General features: G+C 43.2%; 1 protein-coding gene across 1 annotated transcript in view; it reads left to right on the top strand.

Moving 5' to 3' along the window:
* The window catches only part of RNF11 (ring finger protein 11), a 31745-nt gene extending 13290 nt beyond the window's left edge, over positions 1 to 18455 (top strand). Inside the window, exons 2-3 of the mRNA XM_041421370.1 lie at positions 16693 to 16862; positions 17235 to 18455. Coding sequence (XP_041277304.1) covers positions 16693 to 16862; positions 17235 to 17406 — 342 coding nt within the window. The 3' untranslated portion in view covers positions 17407 to 18455. The remainder of the gene's footprint in view (positions 1 to 16692; positions 16863 to 17234) is intronic.
* Positions 18456 to 19983: the final 1528 nt, after the last annotated feature.

Below are 19983 nucleotides of genomic sequence, written 5' to 3'. Positions count from 1 at the left end.
ATGCAGCATTACCAGCTCTCCTTACTGGAGTAAGGCTATTCTCTTCTGTAGCTCAATCCCCCTTGCCAGAACCTTTCTATTCAGCTTTCTGAATTCAGAACCAGGAACACTGAGCACAAGCAGTAAGTACCATCTTTACAGCTTTTTTTGCATGTCATTAACTGTGTTGGGTCAGGCTTAATTTTTGACTTGGAGACCTACCAAAAAAACCCTCAAAGCCACAGGAGATGGGGCTGCTGGGGCGGAGAGGACACCCTTCCTTGTCAGTCATATTCCACTTAACCAGGGCTGTGGGGCACTGCAAAGCTGCAGAAATTGTTTTCTGAATAAGACCACTAAGGTTCCTTGGATTATTTAGCAGAATACACTGGCCAGGTTTCAGTTTGAATACAGTTATGCATTTCAGCTGGACCGAATATAACTATTTAAATTAGAGCAGTAGCTTGTGCCCTTTCTGCCTTTAAAAGTCTCAAGTAATACAGCAAACTAAAGTAAGACAAGTACTACTTTAAATCCTAATTGCAAAGTGGTTACCAGCAGTAAAGTGCCTGTAGATTGACACAGTCTGCAGTAATGCCATGCACACTTGTTCACTGATGGCCTTACATTTTACTTGCCATGGGCCAAATCCTCACTAGTGGTGCAGCTGCCTGGTGCTACTCGAGCAACACAAGTGGAACTTCCAGCTAGCATATGTTCAGCAGAAAAAAATTTATAAATGTCTTTTGTTCAGCCCTGCCTTCGTTCCTGATTCTGCCTGTAGACTGTGCTGCAAGAGAAAGGGCTTGGCTAAGAACATTTGTGCTCCACTGTAGGGTGTCTTTCACCAGTGGGCTATCAAAACCCTCCGTGAGATCAAACCAGAACTCCTAATGGAAATTGATTTTGCCCAAAAATTTATTTTCTCACATTTAAAGCTTTTGTTTTGTTAGTGTCTTAAACTTCCAAGTGGGCATGACAGTGTTTGCTGACTTGGCCTCAACAAAATGAGGCTTGGATTTAATGAGCGTTATCTTTTGTATTTTATTTAAATTAGCTTTGAGTTAAGCATGACAAGCATTATTGCTAGTTTTTGCACTGCATCTGAGATTGTATTAATTTGGATAACAACTGTTTTCAGTACAGTCTTGAAAATTGCATATTAACAAGGCTCTAAATTGGACTGGTGTCTGGACAAGGAGATATATGGATAATTTTGCATATACTCAGTGAAGTTACTTTCTGCAGACCATGGATGATTTTGAAAGACACTGGTCAAGCTTTGCCCTGTTGCCCCTACAGGGAGCCTCTTTTGATCAACCAAGAGCTGAGACTCAAGAAGCTTATTTCACAATTCTAGATTATTAATGTAACCTTGCACCTGTTATTCTTCTACCAGATAGGTCTTTAGTTGTTTCTCTGATGTTTACACTCCTGATTTATTTAGAGATCCTATATTCCTTTCAGCCTTTGTTTTTCTGGGCTAACGCTTCTATTTTTATTTTATTTATTAGCAGAGATGATACTCAAACAACTTGGTTTTCCTGAAAAACCAAATGTCTCATCTATAGTCAGTGAAACCAAACAAAAAAAAACAGTGAAAAAAAGAAAATATTAAAATAGGGCATGTGTTAAGTGATGGAGGGAGCACTGCCTGACCACTCAGCATCTTGCAGTGAATTTGTCATGGGGACTCATAGAGACATAGAGATAGAGACAATACTGAACTGCAGATCTGCAAAATGTGCAGCTCTAAGGGGTGAGCACCTTTTCATGTGCTTCTGGATGTTACCTTCTCTCACTGGGGTAAAACATTCCCTAACATGAATGAAGACCTCACCAGGAGTGCAGCACTACATGGAATTATACAAAAGAATTACAACAAGAACTGTAAGTTATTTCAAGACTAATTTCAGTATAAAGCTTGAACAGAGCAAAGAAATATTCTTTAACCTGATTTCTAGTCTGAAATTCTGCAGGGTACTTGCTTACGGTGTTCAGCAGACTTCATTTAATGAACACTGGACTCATTTTTGCCAAAGTTCATGGAGAAGGCCATGCCAATCGTTTTTTACCCCCAAGGAAGAGCACAGAGCTGCCCATCTCGCAGAAGGATCAGTTTATTTCTGTTTCTACTGTGTGATCAAAAACAAGTGACAGAACAAAAAATTGTTTGCTGCAGTAATTTCTACTCATGTCTTTACTGCACTAGAAATTCACCCATAAGAAAGGTGATATCCCATTTAAAGACAGGAATTCAGGTTCGTCTTGTTACTTTTCCTGTTTGGTTCAGCAAATCTTCTGGTGTTCCCAGGAAAGCACATTCCCTGACTTCACTTAACTGCAGCCAACCATGAGGAGACAAAGTGAGTTTGGTCCTGCAGCCTTGCAGGAGTGGCACTAAAGGCCATGTGCCTCCCAGGTTACTCTGCTGCACCCTCTGCCTCTTGGAGAGGTCTCCATTCAGTCAGGGATCAAAGGGTGAGCTAGAAAGTCTAGAAAGATAACTAAAATGTTTAATAGTCATTGAGTCATGTTATTTCTGCTTATGAAGTTTGAGCAGTAAGCTGCTTTTTCTCTTGGAGCTTATCTAGGTATTACAGTTACCTCTGTAGTTACACCCTAATAACTACCAAGGTAACGAGACTGGATGTCCAGACTAAATGTCGTAAATTAAACATAAAGAAATTCATAGGCTTTCTTGATAGCTGTTTTGCTGGGGCTGTGTGTATTTTTCTTTTTTACCTTCCAAAAAAGCTCAGTGTTACTCCATTCTGGCGTTTTGTTGTGACTGCAGTTTGTCTGTGTGAGTATAAACTGACAAAACTTATTTTAGTGAGCGTGTAGGTTGCAGCAGGACATGGTTATTCCACCCTAAACATTAATGCAGGAGATAGAGTGAGTACAAGTTTCTTTATATTTTCATAAAACCTGAGAGTGTTGGTAGCATAATGTTAATGACATTTCTGTAGGTATTACAGTTACCTCTGTAGTTACACCCTAATAACTACCAAGGTAACGAGACTGGATGTCCAGACTAAATGTCGTAAATTAAACATAAAGAAATTCATAGGCTTTCTTGATAGCTGTTTTGCTGGGGCTGTGTGTATTTTTCTTTTTTACCTTCCAAAAAAGCTCAGTGTTACTCCATTCTGGCGTTTTGTTGTGACTGCAGTTTGTCTGTGTGAGTATAAACTGACAAAACTTATTTTAGTGAGCGTGTAGGTTGCAGCAGGACATGGTTATTCCACCCTAAACATTAATGCAGGAGATAGAGTGAGTACAAGTTTCTTTATATTTTCATAAAACCTGAGAGTGTTGGTAGCTAATGTTAATGACATTGGGCTCTCATTTCTTACTCAGGGGAACAACGACAGTAGCATGAACCTCACCCAGAGTGGTGGAGCTACCCTTCAGTATAGGACTTGAGCTGTATCTTTGTGTGTGTGTGTGTGTAAATGTTCTTGAGAGCTTTTAAATTTGCACAGACAAATTGTGTATTTCCATGAGACTTTCTCAACTCCAACTGTAAAACTGCCTCCTGTGTATCACTGTGTTTAGTGTTCAGGGTTTCTGGTGTTCCTCACACAACGTGAACGATGGGTTGTTGTGCATGGATGAGCTGAGGCTGAAAATCTCCAGGCTTTGCAGCTGCCCTCCTGTGGGTGTGTCAGGGTGAAATGGGGCTTTGTCTTCCAACCAGTCAGTCCATATTCGGAAAAATGACCTCTCTGTTCTCATGTCCCTCCTCTCAAACAGTTTTCTGTTCTTCTGAGATTTTGTGGCAGCCTGAGCCATAATTCAGGCAAGTACTTAAGTAGGTGCTCAAGTGCCATGTCCCTGGTAGTATTTGAAATCCTTACTAAGTGTGCTACTGGGGCTGTAGTGGGGACATTGGTAGATTTTATTGATTCATGCAGACAGCAGGATGAATCCATTGTGGAAACTCCCAAGTTTTCCTTCAGAAAGGCAGTTGCATGTAAACAAAGCCCAGTCCTCTGTGACAGTGGGTGTAAGCAGGGGAATAGTCTGACAAAATAGAGGTTTTTCTTCATCCCATTGCAGCTGGACAAGATGAAGTGGGAGCTGCAGAGACTCAGCTGGGCTCTGTGCTCCCCATCTCCCCCCTCACCTTTGCAAAACCTTGGACCTGCTTCAGTTCCTCCTTCAAACCACCTACTCTGAAAGCACCTGTGCTGAAACGGACATGGGTATTTTTGGTGTGAAACCAGCCCAAGCAAGATCCAAAGATGAGGGTAAAAAGCCCCACTATGCCATAGATTGAAAAGGCTGATTAGCCAGGTGTTTGCATGTGCAGTTAGTGGTGGAGGTTGTACCTTATTTATCTGTGAAGCTGAACGTTTGCAATCTGTCCTGCTTGCACAAGCAACTGGGTGTTTCATACATAGCAGTGAAATGAATCCGTGTTGTCTGGTGACACATAAAGGGATGACCAGGTGCCCATTGAACTGTCTCTGTGCATTTAAAACTTCAGAATAGTATGGAAAATGTATTCTGGAAATATTTCACTTGTATAACCAACTCCTGAGAGAGCTATTTATGATTTCTCTACCTGTTCTTGGCACAGGCTTTTTTTCTGTTAGAAGAGGTTTGACAGTTGCATGAGATCACACTTGGATTTGTGCCCTGCGAGCTGAAAATGCAGAGTCATTGCTTGCGAGGACAAGACTTAGCTGGAAAAAATAGAAACATTGCCCTTGTGTTCACTGCTAATGCTGCATCGAGAAGTGGAGCTCTGTCAAGCTTTAGTGTGCCTTGATATTCGTGCAGTCATTATTTGCTTATAAATAGAGAACTGCTTTAAAACAAAACCCAACAAACCAAGAGATTTAGAAATATTCATTTAATGCCTGGGACATTCCTTTAAGATTAATAAATGACTGGATGAGATGAGCTGATAGGCTGACTCGGTGCCTCCTGGCTATTTACAGCTGCTGCTTATTAACTCAGAGATGAAATAATTAATGTTATTGTCAAATGATGCTAAACAAATAGATCACATTTTTTGTGTGTGCTCATTCTCCCTGAAGTGGGAGATGGCAGCGAGTGGGCGCCTGGGGGAAGTGTCAATGTCCCTGGAGCGCCCTGAGCTGTGCACAGCCCAGCAGTTCAGGGTGCTGCTGGCACCAATTCAGACCCCAGTTCCAGGCTCAAGATGTGGTTGAAATCCCAGAAAACTCCAGTCAGTTTCCCAGGATCTGGTGGAAGAGAGGAGCTGTTGGCTGGAGGGATGGTAGGGACAACTTCTCCAAGCCCCCTCACCGCCAGAGGTGCACTGAGACTCGGGCTGTGTTTGAGGTGCCCCAGTGCGTGGCAGGTGTATGTGAGGCTTTCCAGCAGGCTGAGGCAGAAACATTCTAAAAAAAAAAACCCAAAAAGCTGTGGTTATGCTGTTGCAAAATGCCGCTTTGTTGATGTATCCTTTAACTGGCCTCAGGAGGCCTCCTGGCTGCCTGTGCACAGTCCCCTGCTGCACTGAGGCTTCTCACACACCTTGATCTCAGGGGTATCCCCTGTCCATTAGAAATTCAGATGCCAGTAAGAAAATAAAAAGGCCTGTGGAGCTGAGTGTATCATCAAACTGCCAAGGTGTGGCAGCTTTCTGCTTGAGCAAGCATTCATAATTGAGGATGGCTGTGTTAAAAAGACAATTAAAATATTTCAAATTGAGTACAAAGTTACAATGCAGTGAAGTATAGCACACATTCCTGGGTTTTGGAGCAAACCCTGCTGTCATGGGCTGCCTCACTGACACAGTCTCACAGCAGGTCCCCACACCAGCAGTCTCTCTGCTGCGGGTTTTCCTGCTCTGTGGTTACACAGACCCAGCTCATCACCAGCCCCATCTGCTTTTTGAAGCTCTTCTGTGGTAGCGTGTGGACTGCTGCCCCTTTTCTCCCTCAAGTTGTTTATCCTTAGTAGAGCAATCTGTTTTCTCTCCTTTCCTTATGCTGTGCCAGAGCTTTTTACTGCATGAGATTCCCACTCTCCTGAGTCCCTGTTTGCTGTGAGGCCTGATGGAAAATTCTTCTGTCAGGTGTGGCAGAGGTTTGCAGTGTGTGAGAGTCCTGTGCTGCAGAGTCCTTGTTTGCTGCCTGTCCTGATGGAAAAATGTTCATCGGGTTTCTGCTTGGCTTCCCTTGCTGGGGCAGCCATTGCTGTCCCACCTTGCCAGGCTCTGGCACAGCTTGGCCTCATCTGCTGGGCCCCAGTGAGGGGAAGGTCCCTGTCAAGGTTTGCAGCAGCCCTCTCCTTGCCTCTTCTGTGTATTTTGGTGAGGTAACAGACTATAAAAAGAACAGCTGTGTCCTCTTTCAGTCCTCTCTTGGGTGCTTGCTTCCAACTGGGTGGCTACAAAAAGGCAGTTTGTGTCATGGCCTAGGACAGTGCATGAATGAGGGGCAGATGATCTGAGGGAGCTGCTGCTGTGCCTGTTTGTTTTTGTTACCTCCTAGCTGAAGCTGAATTGACACCTCACAGGGACCTTACCTAAGTGTGATGTTCTCAGTCTCGCTATGATAGGATGCCTTTGGATGTCTGTGGAGAGGAGCTTTAGGCAAGGCTGTTAAACTGCATTCTGGAGAGTCCTCTTTGCCCAAGGAGGGTGCTTGTCATGTGTTGAACAATAACGCTCAGCCTAGAGATGAGATCACTTGTCACTTGATTTCTCTGATCTTTTGATAGTCTACTCAATCTTTTTCTAAAATCCTTTCCTAGTTCTGCATAATATTTCTCTGCTATGTGCTATAATGTTCTAATTAGTTCAGACTAGCACTCTTAAATACACACATATATATGTCTATTTACAGACTGAAATGCAGCCTGTATTTATGTCTCCCCTGATGGATTGACTGCTCCTGCATTCAGCTTATGTGCATTTTCATGTTTACTCCCTGGCTTGGCCCCTTGTCCCCAGTCTGTCCTCTTGGCTAATTAAAGCTGGTTTCCATAATTTTGCTATCTTGTTCCTGAAGTCCTCAGAAGGGCTGTTTTGTTCTTAGAATTGCCATCAAGCTGACCTAATTCTTGCCAGAAGATATATTTTAACACTCTTGCTATTTTTTAAGTGTTTGGAGTCAGGTTCTCACAATTGGCTTGAGTCCCAACAGGGGCACTCCTCCCATTTTCCTCTTGCGTGCCTGTTCCCAACTTTCCCAGCAGCTGCAGGGATCGCACTGTCAGTGGCAATGGCTTGTTTGCTTTCCGTGAGGGGAAGTCAGTCGGAGCAGTGTCCTTGGAGCCATTGCAAGGGACGTGGCAGGACCCACAGTCCTGAGGCAGTGCTGTTTTAGACCAGCTGCAGTCAGCTGTGCCCTAATCCCCAAATTCCCTGAAATGGCACCATAAGCCGGGGCTGCGTGTGCTTACTCAGCTGCACTGAGTCTGTTGGTTCAGTAGCAGTTCAGGGCACAGTGTGCACTGCTGTTCACTCTTGGTGCCTTACGTTCCCCACCTGAAGTCCCTTGTATCCCTGTACTCCTCCATGGGAATGCCTGCCCAGTGATCCATACCCAGCCCTTCAAACAGAAGACTCGCACACACTTGTCAGAGTGATGCAATGCTTGGGGAGCTTTGGGCCAGGCCCATGGCTCGGGTGGCAGAAGCACGTGTGAGCTTTTTGTAGCCGGGGGTGAGTCAGAGCCTCGGGTGGTTTGGGGTGTGCACAGGGACAGTGTCTGGGACAGATCCCGACAGATCCCATATGTCCCACATCAGGAAGCAGGGCAGGGTGTGAGCAAAGCCTGTTTGCTGCTGCACCCAGGGCCTGGCTCAGTGAGAGTCACGGTTGCCTGCAGACTCTGTGTGCTCCCAGGATGATCAATACTACCATTTTTTAGCTGTTACCCCTTCAATTTATACTGTAAACAAGTTGCACTGACTGATATTTACCCTTTGCAGAAAGCAAACGTGTCTAAAGGAAGTGTCAACTATTCCCCAATGTCTGTGTGGACTGCTCGTGTTCTGTCAGCTTTTCCATCATAGCTTCCCCTGTCTCTTGTGCTTGAATGCAGCCTCCAAAAAACATGTTAGCTCCATTCCTTTGTTTGGTGTGTTCTTTTTATTTTTTGCTTCCTGCTACCCAGCAGTTCTACAGCAGTAAGTGGGTGGCACATGGTAGGTTCACTTTACCTTTCAGCAGAGGAGACAGTCTGAGCTATTTGTTTTCAGACTTTTCCACCTCAGAACTGTTTTCTTTCCCCGAAAACTTCAGGTTTTTATTTTCTACTAAATCTTTCAGTTTTCCAGCAGTCATCTCAAGTGAACCGTAAGTGCTATGTTTAATGCAGCCATAGCACTGTAGTAACTTTCTGCTCTTGTCAGGCCTAGGGAGTGGTTTCTGCAAAGAACCACTTGGCATAAGTGGGAGAGAACACGTACCAGTAACACAGATGTGGGGTTGCTTATGGGGTAGGATGATCCACATTCATGTGCTGTTTTCCACCACCAGCTGCAGAATTGATTGAGGTTCTGCTAGATTTTCTCCCTACCCAGCTGCTTTGCGTTGTAGTCCCTGGGGTTTACCAGTCTCAGGAGGCTGCATTTTGTGCCTGAGTGTCCTTAATTTAATGTTTAGGTGCAACTGTTCTTTCCTGGCTTTTCTCACTGCAGCAGCCTGACAGAAAAAGCATGAATTTTTATAAATTGTTTATGATTTTTTTCCTTCTCAATATAAAAAGAAGCCTATTAAAATAAACATGCTGGGAGCTGCAACAAGAGGGCTTTGTTATCTCTCAGAAGTTGTGGCCTGATGCTGTAAGTTGAGCTGTCAGTGAGGCTGTCTGGAGGGAAAGAATCTGTTCTCTGGTGAGCAGTTTACTGGTCTGGGACATGTTGGTGTATAAGTTACTGACTTTCTGAAAAAATTCACACTCTGTTGGGATCTCTGGAGAAAGGAACAAGGATACCTAAAACTGACACAAAGCTGGTGAACAAGAAATCAGCAAGTGGAATCATCAGTACCCAGTGTTGACGCCCTTGAGTTAGAGAAACCTGCTGTGCAGCCTGGAAATGTAAAAACTGGCTGTGTCAGGAGATTGTGCTTCCAGGGAGTAGTTACTGCTTTTTAATTACTGCTTTTTGCCTACAACTCTTTCTTGCTAGTCTTTTGTATTTAGGTTTGCCTTGATGGTTAATCAAATTTCAGAGCAGGTGACTCTGCAGAGCTGCAGGTGATTTCCATCTGCCAGGTGAGGCTGGGTTTGCTCTGGCCAAGCTGCATGGGCACTGCCAACTGTTTGTCTTGGCAGTAGATTGATAGCCTTTTTGGGTTTGTGTGACAGCACAGGGATGAAACTTGAAAGTCCTTTTCTCACAGCCCTTGTCACTGTCTAGGAAAGCAGCAGGCAGGATACATCTACTTTGTACACCTCTCTCTGTCCCAGCCCTATTTTTGGTAGCAAAGCTGAGCTCAGGGGACAGGTGATATTTTAAGAGTCAGCAGTCAGGAGTCACTTTCGTTCATGGTTGCTGCTCTTCCAACTCTTCAGATATATTTATTTCTCAGTAATTTCAGTGGAATAATTGTGAAGAATGCACAAGACAGTTTTACAGTTTTGGTTATAGTGTGAATGAGGCTGTGCCATCTCTGCAGAACCACCGTGGCTTTCACCAAAAAACACCTCTCTGAAGTGTGATCCGTGACTCAAAACACCTGCAGAACCACCGTGGCTTTCACCAAAAAACACCTCTGAAGTGTGATCCATGACTCAAAATGGGTGTTGCTTCTCAACTGGAGTCAGCAGCTGGAGAAACACAGCACAGATCCTGCAGGTTCCTCTCCTGTGTGCAAAGTGGTTCCTCAGTCTGTTTCTATATTAATTACCAACCATAATTGCAGTGCCCGTTTCTTACAATGCCAGAATTCTTAGTAATCTTTCCTTAGGACCACCATGGTGGGAAGTGTGTGTGCACTTGTGTCTGATCTGTCTGTCCCAAATGTCCCCTCCAAAAGGGAGAGGGGAGACGAGGGGATTTTTCTTTCAGAATAACTGTTCAGTGTTACATTGCAGTTACTCATACTGAGTGACTACTTGTAAGCAGAAACATAAAAAAAATTGGGTAACAATTTCATTACATGATGTTTTATAGCAATTGCTATTCACCTTTATAAATTAACTGCTCTCTTCTGTATGGCAGAGAAAGGCTTTTATACTTGGCAGGCTGTTCATAATATTCTAAGGATTATTAAAGTAAGCTGTAGTTGTCATATAGTGCACATTATAATGGAGCATGGTTTTACATTAATGTGTCTTGGGGGAGGATATTATTTCAGAATGTGTATTCACATATGGATGGAGTTTGAGTTTTTTCACCCTGATCAGAATGACATTCACAGAAAAGGTCCCTGGACCATCATCCCAGCAAGTTCTTTGTGAGTAATAAAGTGGTGAGAAGAGAAAATTTCATCAAATTCAGCAGGAATTTTTGAAACAGACCTCGAAGAGCACAATTTTTTTTTCTCACCTCCTGACTTTACATTTATAAACTGAGGTTGTTCATATTTAGGCGAGTTCTTTGGGCTCCCTGCTGTCCTCAGAGGTGACAAAGCTGGGGAGCAGCCAGGCTGAGCTGTGTGTCGGGGTGATGAGTGCTGCAGTGGGGCTGCAGTGCTGGGGGCTGGTGTGTGTGAGCCAGGGCAGCTGCCTTCAGACACCCTGTTCCAGGCAGGACATTTGCAAGTCGAAGGGATTTCAGAACAGAGCTGTGGGAACAGCTGGGGAAATGCAAATGGAACTGTTATATTTGCATTAATTAATTAGGCAGCGACCGCAAGGAGCGTAAGTGCTACAGCTACTGGTTTAAAAAGTGTGAAAAAGATGTAGGATAACATAGTTAGGGAGGTGTTTGTCTCCTCTGTCGGACTGAATTAAGATACACCATTGATCTGGTGATAAAATGCAAATTAATATCCCAGGATGAGACACACAGCACTGGGTTAGGTGAGGAAGAAAATTTAGAGATGGAAACAGGGCAAAGCAATCAGTAGAGGAAAGCAGAGGCTGTGGACAGGGTCTCGGGGACAGCAGTGAGGCTTTAACCTTGAACTATTTGGTGTTAGGAATTATCCATCTCACCTTTGACCATCCTGGAAGGATAATTTGGGTATGTTGGTGCAATTATAAAAACAACAAACAAAAGCCCTGATAACATACTGCTGATATGTGGCATAGAGGGATCTTAAAATAATCTTTATCCAGGGATTAAGAGTTTCTGATCTACCACTGACCTGTTTTCAGAGTATTACAAATTCATGGTACTTGCAGAAACAAGACAAAAAACAAGAGAAAAGCAGATTTACAACAGCGTAAGTTACTAAAGTAAGTTGCATTAATGAGGAAGCTTCAAACTAAAAACCATTCTTGGTGAAACCTTCTTTTTCTAGCCAAGAATCCAAAGTGGGCCTGGAAATCTGTGTGTAGAAAGTTTCTGGACCTTTTAGGCCATGTGTGAAAATGTTTTTTTTCATTAAGAGTGAGAAATGCAGACCTCCAGATGCCCTCTTGATTCCCCCCAAGGAAGAGGAGCTGGGGTGAGATGGAGACACAAATGCTGCTGCCGTCCTTGAGTCTGAATTAATATTGCTGTTTTTAAGGGCTGAATAAAAATTGGGAGAGAATGATTTCTGTGCAAGAAAGCCAGGGAAACTTGTGCTGATACCTGTGAACAAAGAGAAAGTTTTGTATCTCCAGGATTATGGGCATCTGAGGTGTTTCATTATTACTAAATTCTTATGGGGAAAAATAATTGACTAAAGCAAATTAAGTGCCAGAAAGTGATTTTTATTTCATTGCCTGACAGTAATATGTGAATTTGATTATTTGTTTTGGCCTTTTCTAGGGGTTTTTGCACGAAGTAATAGAGTTAGCATGAAATTTCATCTTAGTTTGAAGTGCCTTACATCTTTATCAAATGATAACACAGACTTTGGCTAGAAGTTCAGTATTCTGTACTTTTGTCTGCACAAACATTTTCTATGGTCGATAAGAGAAATGTGAGACACCAGAGCAATAAATTCATGCTCGTCTTTGGAGTAAAGTAACAATTACTTGGGTAATACAATCTTTTTTATATACACCCATGTCAGGGGTCCCTGGCTACAGATGTGAGCTGAGTGAAGTCTCGAGTCGCTCCCCTTGAGCACCCACCCTGGAGGAGCAGGACCTTGGTCAGTGAAAGCAGCTTTTATAAACCGAGGGATTTGCAAAGGGGTGATAAACCCACACAGGACCAGCAGCTTGGAGTTATTGTTGGGTGTTTTAACTCCCAAAATCGCTGCAGAGATTGGCTGGTGGAGAAATGCAGGGCTGCAGCTGCCAAGGGGCTGGGCCAGCTGGGTGAGTGCCCAGGGGCTGCCGGGGGGCAGGAGCCCAGCTCCACTCTGGGGTGCTGGTCGGGGTCTCCTGAGGGAGCTGGGGATGGCACTTTGCAGTCAGAGAAACCCGGGCTCTCAGATTCTCATGAATAAATAGTTCCAAATAGTTTTAGAATCATACAGGTATGAACACACCTTTTCTTTTTAGCTGTTGGAGGGATAGGGCTGCTTTGAAAGGGTCAGTGTTGATGTACCCTCTAATGTGACACTGCGACGTGTGTGGCTGTGTTCTTCATTTCCCTGGTGCATCCATGTGCCGGGCTCAGCTTGGGCAGGCTTTTAGCAGCAGTCGGGCTGGGAGATCAAAGTGCCACCAGGCAGGGTGTTCAGTGCCTGCGTATCGAGTGGTCTCTGTGGTTTATTTACAGTAATTTGTTCTGCATTTTTCACAACAGCCGCACCAACCCCAGCTCTCTGCGTTCACGAGCGTGAGGAGATCGTGGTGAAAGACACCACCATTTTCACCCAGTTACTCCTCTGACAAGAGGTTCTTGTCTAGAATGTGAAATTGTAGAAGCCCCCAGCTGGCGACTATAAATTCCTGCCTTAATGGGCTGTGTCAGACACGTCGGGTGGCTGTGCCGGGAGGGAACCCGAGACTGGATGCCAAAGGGAGGAGTTTCCATCCAGCCGGCGGTGGGGAAAGCATTTGTGTGCTTGGCAGGCCAGGGGGGCCGGGGTGCTGCAGCCCCTCTGCAGGGAAGGTGACACCCGGGCGAGAGGGGCGCTGCACTAATGCACAAGTGGCTTCCCCAGCTGCAGGGTCTCAGTGGTCAGTCACAAATGCCTGTAGAAGACTAGAACAAGAGAATGAGGTTTTGTTCTTGTCTGGCCTGTCGCAGGTTTAAAAGTTGTGTTGATTTCCTGTCCAAAACTTAACCAAAGCAGTTGTTGACTGGGCAGTGTGTGACTGTCGCTCACTTCAGAGTTGTCCAGATGTGACTGTTCTAACTCACAGCAGATTCTTACTTAAACTGTAGTTTCCTTTTGTTGTATCATTTTTGCTGAGATCATCAGTTTGCTGTTCTTCTGCTACAGACATTCACTGTCAGTTTTCATTGCTACTTTAAGACATTTTGAGGATTTCTTGGATCTTTTGGCTTCCTGTTTTTGCCTTTCATGGAATTTCTGCATTATCACTTGCAGCCATGGCTTCAGCCAGGGGAGCTCTATTAAATACAATTCCCTCTTCTCCTCCTGCCCACGCTGGCACCAGCCTGTGCTGTGCCTGTGGTTTGTTGTATTGCTCCTCTCTTTTTCCTAGATGGGAAGGAGGGTACATCCCTCTCCAGTGTTGATTGTTCTCCACATTTGTGTAACAAGTGAAGGAGGTAGCAGTAATACCCTGCTATTGCTTTAATAACTTGTTCAAAGAAGTACAGCAAAGCCCTGGGAAAAAAAAGTTCCTGATAGTTTGTGGTGTTAAGTTCTTGAAACATAAAACCAGGACCAGGCTCTGCTTTGAGATGAAGTATTCAGTGTAGAGGGTCTGCAGCATTGTCAGGGGAAAATACTTTGTTTTGCTGGCACCAAAGGTTACAGTCACTTTCTGAATACTGTTATATCTGACAGGCCAGCCCTAGGTTCAGCTGGTGCTTTTCTCTGTCCAAATGATGATTGGAGAATACTTTGGGTAATTTAAAACACTGAAAGGCAGCTGATCCAAAAGAATTCTGTGATCCTGTGAAATATGGTTTAGAGTAGTCAGGAAATTAATCACTTGGAGAACCCCTGGCATTCTGTCTTTTGAATCTTCTCATAATTCCTCTGAGTTCTGCCAGGAAATGAGAAGGGGAAATCCTAGGCTAGCTAAATGAAGAGATGACTGTGAATTTTACCCCACAGCTGAATTGCCAGTGGCAGGCACTGTGTTCAGTGAAGAATTGCCAGGCAGACTTGTATCTGTAATTACCATTTCTCACGAGCAAGGGCTTCTACTGCTGGGTGGCACCAGCCTGTGCTGTGCCTGGGGTTTGTTGTATTGCTTTTTCCTAGATGGGAAGGAGGGTACATCCCTCTCCAGTGTTGATTGTTCTCCACATTTGTGTAACAAGTGAAGGAGGTAGCAGTAATACCCTGCTATTGCTTTAATAACTTGTTCAAAGAAGTACAGCAAAGCCCTGGGAAAAAAAAGTTCCTGATAGTTTGTGGTGTTAAGTTCTTGAAAGATAAAACCAGGACCAGGCTCTGCTTCGAGATGAAGTATTCAGTGTAGAGGGTCTGCAGCATTGTCAGGGGAAAATACTTTATTTTGCTGGCACCAAAGGTTGCAGTCACTTTCTGAACACTGTTATATCTGACAGGCCAGCTCTAGGTTCATCTGGTGCTTTTCTCTGTCCAAATTAGAGAGTACTTGGGATAATTTAAAACACTAAAAGGCAGCTGATCCAAAAGAATTCTGTGATCCTGTGAAATATGGTTTAGAGTAGTCAGGAAATTAATCACTTGGAGAACCCCTGGCATTCTGTCTTTTGAATCTTCTCATAATTCCTCTGAGTTCTGCCAGGAAATGAGAAGGGGAAATCCTAGGCTAGCTAAATGAAGAGATGACTGTGAATTTTACCCCACAGCTGAATTGCCAGTGGCAGGCACTGTGTTCAGTGAAGAATTGCCAGGCAGACTTGTATCTGTAATTACCATTTCTCACGAGCAAGGGCTTCTACTGCTGGGTGGCACCAGCAAGAGGCTGCTGCACTTGGAGAACCCCTGGCATTCTGTCTTTTGAATCTTCTCATAATTCCTCTGAGTTCTGCCAGGAAATGAGAAGGGGAAATCCTAGGCTAGCTAAATGAAGAGATGACTGTGAATTTTACCCCACAGCTGAATTGCCAGTGGCAGGCACTGTGTTCAGTGAAGAATTGCCAGGCAGACTTGTATCTGTAATTACCATTTCTCACGAGCAAGGGCTTCTACTGCTGGGTGGCACCAGCGAGAGGCTGCTCTCTCCTGGCTTTCTCCTGGCCTTCCAGGAGTCCTGGCTGGCTGTCCACGTGCTGTGATTCCTGGCAGTGAAAGGAGAAAAGCTTTATTGGGTTTGACAAATGCAGGGTTACATGTCAGAGGTGACCTGTGCTGCCTCAGCTGCATGGGAGTCCTGGCTGGCTGTCCACGTGCTGTGATTCCTGGCAGTGAAAGGAGAAAAGCTTTATTGGGTTTGACAAATGCAGGGTTACATGTCAGAGGTGACCTGTGCTGCCTGCTGCACACACCTGCCCTGGCCTCAGCTTTCACCAGTGTCCTCTAAAACAGCAAATTTGGCATTTGCCAAACAGATGGTTCGGTGCATTGTGTGTCTGATGCAGCAGGTTTATTTTCAGACACATCTATAAGTTGAATTTTTTTTCTGCTGTTTAGGAAGGACCATTAAAATGGGTCTCTTGCAAGAAATTGCCTCCCTGTTAATAGCAGATTTATGGCTACTGGCCAATACTGTCCTAACAGTGTATCCTGTTCAAAATTGGTATTTATGTACCAAAAATGCTTTAAAAGCAAGTAAATTGAATACCATGTTAATATAAATGTTAGTGGCAATATCTGATCTAAAGTTGATTAATCTTCAAAAGAAGCTTCTCAGAATGTGGTCAAGGAAGGACTGCATAATAGCTATATGTTTCCTGTATTTCTTTTGAAAATACATACCTCAAAGATATCCATAGTTGAATCCAGCTTGGGAGAACTTGTAGTGTCATATTAGTGTACGAGAAGAAATGCAAAACTTGGGTTACTTACTTAAGCTGCTGTTTGTGCTGTCCAGGTAACATTCTTTTAACATGTGAAGATTAAATCTACAGTTCTAGATTTAAGCTTGTGTGGCCCAAAGCAGTTCACATACATTTTAGTTATTGCAGAGGAAGTAAAACCCTCCTCTTTAAAACTTTTGAGAGTAAGCAGTATCATCATATTTCTGAAGAATTCTTCCTAAATGTAAAAAGAAGATAAAAATCATAGAATCTGCTTTTGGATTTGCAGGTACTGGGGGCTCTCCCTAAGCCCTTACAGTGCTCAGTTCTGTACCTTAGCACTTCACCAGGTGCCTGTAAGGTTTATTTGACTGCTGGCTGGTGGAGTTTCTTGTCCATGTGTCTCCTGTTTGAACAATTCCTGGAGATCAAAAGCTTTTGCAGAGAACAAGCACGAGCAGCTCCTTGCTCAAACACTGCCCTCAGTCCTCTATGCTGTTCTCATTACAATTATAGCCCCAAAACTGCAAAGTAGGAGTGGGAGTTCGTACAAATATTTGTAGGACTGTGAATTGCACTGTGCTGTGGAAGGCTGGGAAAGCTCTGGGGTGGATTTTCATGGAACCATTTTGCTTCCAGGAGCAGGTGCCCGTTCCTGTGTATCACCCCACGCCGAGCCAGACGCGCCTGGCCACGCAGCTGACGGAGGAGGAGCAGATCCGGATAGCGCAGCGCATCGGCCTCATCCAGCACCTTCCCAAGGGAGTCTACGACCCCGGCAGGGACGGCTCCGAGAAGAAGATCCGAGAGTAAGTCCTGGGACACAGTGGAAGGGATGTGGCTGTTGCCTTGGTTTGGGATGATACTCTGGGAAACCTGACCTTGTCATCCCGAGTTTATTTCAGGGACTGGGATTTATTGTAGCTTTTTAAAAAAAGAAATAAAGTCCTGCAGAAGGTTTGATGTGGTGATTAGCATCCCTGCTGAGGGCAGGGGGTTGGGCTCCAAGATCCCTTTAACCCAAACCACTCCATGCATCTGAGGCTCTTTCCTCTGTCTTACACAAGGCTACTCCTCACAGTATCTACAAATACTAAAAACATCCAGGAATAGATACTACACTGTGTTTAATTTCCAGGTTGGTGACAGCAAGCTTAATATTTTATTTTTCCCCCTTCCAGATGTGTCATTTGTATGATGGACTTTGTTTATGGGGACCCTATCCGATTTCTGCCGTGCATGCACATTTACCACCTGGACTGTATAGATGACTGGTTGATGAGATCCTTTACCTGTCCATCCTGCATGGAGCCAGTGGATGCAGCACTGCTTTCATCATATGAGACTAACTGAGCCAGGGTTTCTCTACTGAACCTTCGAGGAGACCATCCACTTCAATGGGTTTGATCCTTTTGTCATTCAGCCCAAAGAGCCAGGAATTAGGAATTAAGATCATGCACAAAGTATACATTTCCTAATAAATAAATAAAAAAATATTCCTGAATGGCTGCAAATATTGGAAAACATAGTATTTTAGAGACTATAGAAAAGTAGGTTGTTATTTTTAATGTAAAGCCTTGACCCACCATTGTCTTTTAATGTTTGTTCTTACACCCATATATAGGAATTGTGTAAAGTGTTACAGCAACTGTAAATGTTTAAACTGCGTGTATCCAATTTTATTAGCGGCAAGATAAGAGTATTTTTTTCCTAAATAAAGTAACCAGTTTTGTTCTGATTCTTTTCACAAGTCCTGGCATTTGGGTCAAGGCTTTATTGAAATCTACATTTTATAACACTGGCACAAAGAAATAGTTTTAAGCTTGTTTGCACAGTTCTTTTTCTTTTTCTTTTTTTTTTTCCATTGGAGATGGAATTCATTGCCTTAGGTCTTTTTAATAGTGTATTGTTATTGTTGGGCTGGCTCTATGCTTGAAAACCAGTTTATTTATAACCTGTTAAAAGTGCTATATTTTGTTTGCAGTTAGGAATATGCAGACTTCAAAGTGATCTCCTAGCTTATAAGCAAACTGAGATGCATTATCCCTTTTCTACAAGTGATGCAGATTATGAAGATATGACACAAGTCCTGCAGTGAAACTCTGGTTTCATGGGGTTTTTTTATAACTTCCTTCGGTTTTGGTGAAATAACAGTCCTTAAACTTTAATATGTGACCTTTAACTTGATCAGATTAAAAGTGGGCCAGATGAACAATAAATAGTTAAGCTGCCATAACTGAAAAAAAAAAAATATTTGAAACTAATGTAGTGTTAGCATTGATCACTTATTCTATTCTTTTTCCCTAAAATGGTTGTCTTGGATAATAGCAAATGGATAGTGCATCTCTCGTTCTTGTAGTTCTTAGGTTATCAGAAGTTAAGAATAAACATACTGTATCTCAGTCTCCTGTATTAAATGTATCTGTTGAGCCCTGCTGGCTGGCACATCAGTCCACCAAACAGGAATGAATGCAGAGAGGAGAAAAACAGACTTTGTTCTGCACATAAATGCAAAGTTTATATAAACACAGAGTGTCAGGGTAGCAGTGGAGGGGCAAACAGTCCTGCTATAGCCAGAATGACACAATTCCCTGATTTCTGTAGCAAACAGTACGTGCTTGTTAAGAGAGGCTCCAGCAAAGATCGTAGCTCTAAAGACCTTTTTCCACTTAACATGATTTTCTCCTTTTTTTCTTCTCCCCCACTCCCTTGATGTACCTACTGTGACTTCTGTGCATTCAGTGCCACCCTGACACAGTGAGAAGCCCTGGTCTCGTGAAGTGAAACGCAATCGCAAGTTAACCACAGCAAAGTGGGGGATATTCTTGGATTGTGTTTCAGATGTGGTTTGAGTTCTTGATACAAGAAGTTGTGTTTAAAGACCCAGGTCCTTTGAGGACTTACTGCATTTGCAGTAGAGGAGAATTGTAATTCTGTGGGTTATGGATAACTGGTCAGCACAATGGAGAGTCAACATTTGTTGTTGTTGTTCCTGCAGCTGACAGCACCCTGCTCCCTTAGAGAAGAGCTCCAAGGAGCAGTCAGAAGGAACTGAAAACACTCTGCAGTTCTAGTTTCACTCAAATGGCCACACACGTATCTGGACACAACGTTTTGCTGAATTCATGCATACCTAATTACATGGATCCATATCTGGGAAGAGAGACCTGAAGTTGTGCAATATCATTGTTCCTTTTCATCATTCCATATGTGTTCCTTTGTGTCCTCCTTTTTGTCTGTTTGTTTCAGAGGTTGGGTTTTTTCTTTTTTTTTTTTTTTTTTTTGGTAAAACAATGTCCACATTAAGTATTCATTTCTTTATCTTGTTAAAACTGGCAAATGAACAATTTGAAAAAAACAGTTTTGTCATGGTGGTATTAATCTTTATTTATTACAAGACTTGATTAAGAAAGATTTAAAAGAAGTAGGAAGTGATGGGTTACTGAGCTGAATGCTTTCCTTGGCAGCTGACACCTGCAGCTGAACTTTTAACACTGATACTGATGGGGCTAAGGGAAGAAATTACATTTATTAAAATACTTGTTAAAAAGCGAAAAGGTGTGAAGGGCTAAAACTGGAGCTGATGACACAAGACTATTCCAAAAAAAGTTCAAATTTTAGCTTAAAGAAAAATGTGTAAATATAAACAAATAAATCAAATTATTTTTCACGTTTTTAGATACAATACTGTTCTGGGTGATTTCGAATTCCAAGAAGAATTGATCTAAATTTAATGCAAAATAATGTAAAATAATGTATAATCTGAATTCTAGCTAATTGTGGAACCAGATCTGTGTTTTATTTCTGCCATCTATAAGATGAAGATATATTTACCTCCTGCCCTAGAGGTGTCTAACAAATTACTTGCACTTCAGACACATTAAGACAGTCCAGCACAGCACAGCTGTTCCCAGCTGGAGCATCCTGAAG

The sequence above is a fragment of the Onychostruthus taczanowskii genome, unplaced genomic scaffold, assembly GCF_017590055.1.
Source record: "Onychostruthus taczanowskii isolate IOZ18803 unplaced genomic scaffold, ASM1759005v1 scaffold7, whole genome shotgun sequence".
Lineage (NCBI taxonomy): Eukaryota > Metazoa > Chordata > Aves > Passeriformes > Passeridae > Onychostruthus > Onychostruthus taczanowskii.
This window is presented reverse-complemented; position numbering and strand designations above follow the sequence as displayed.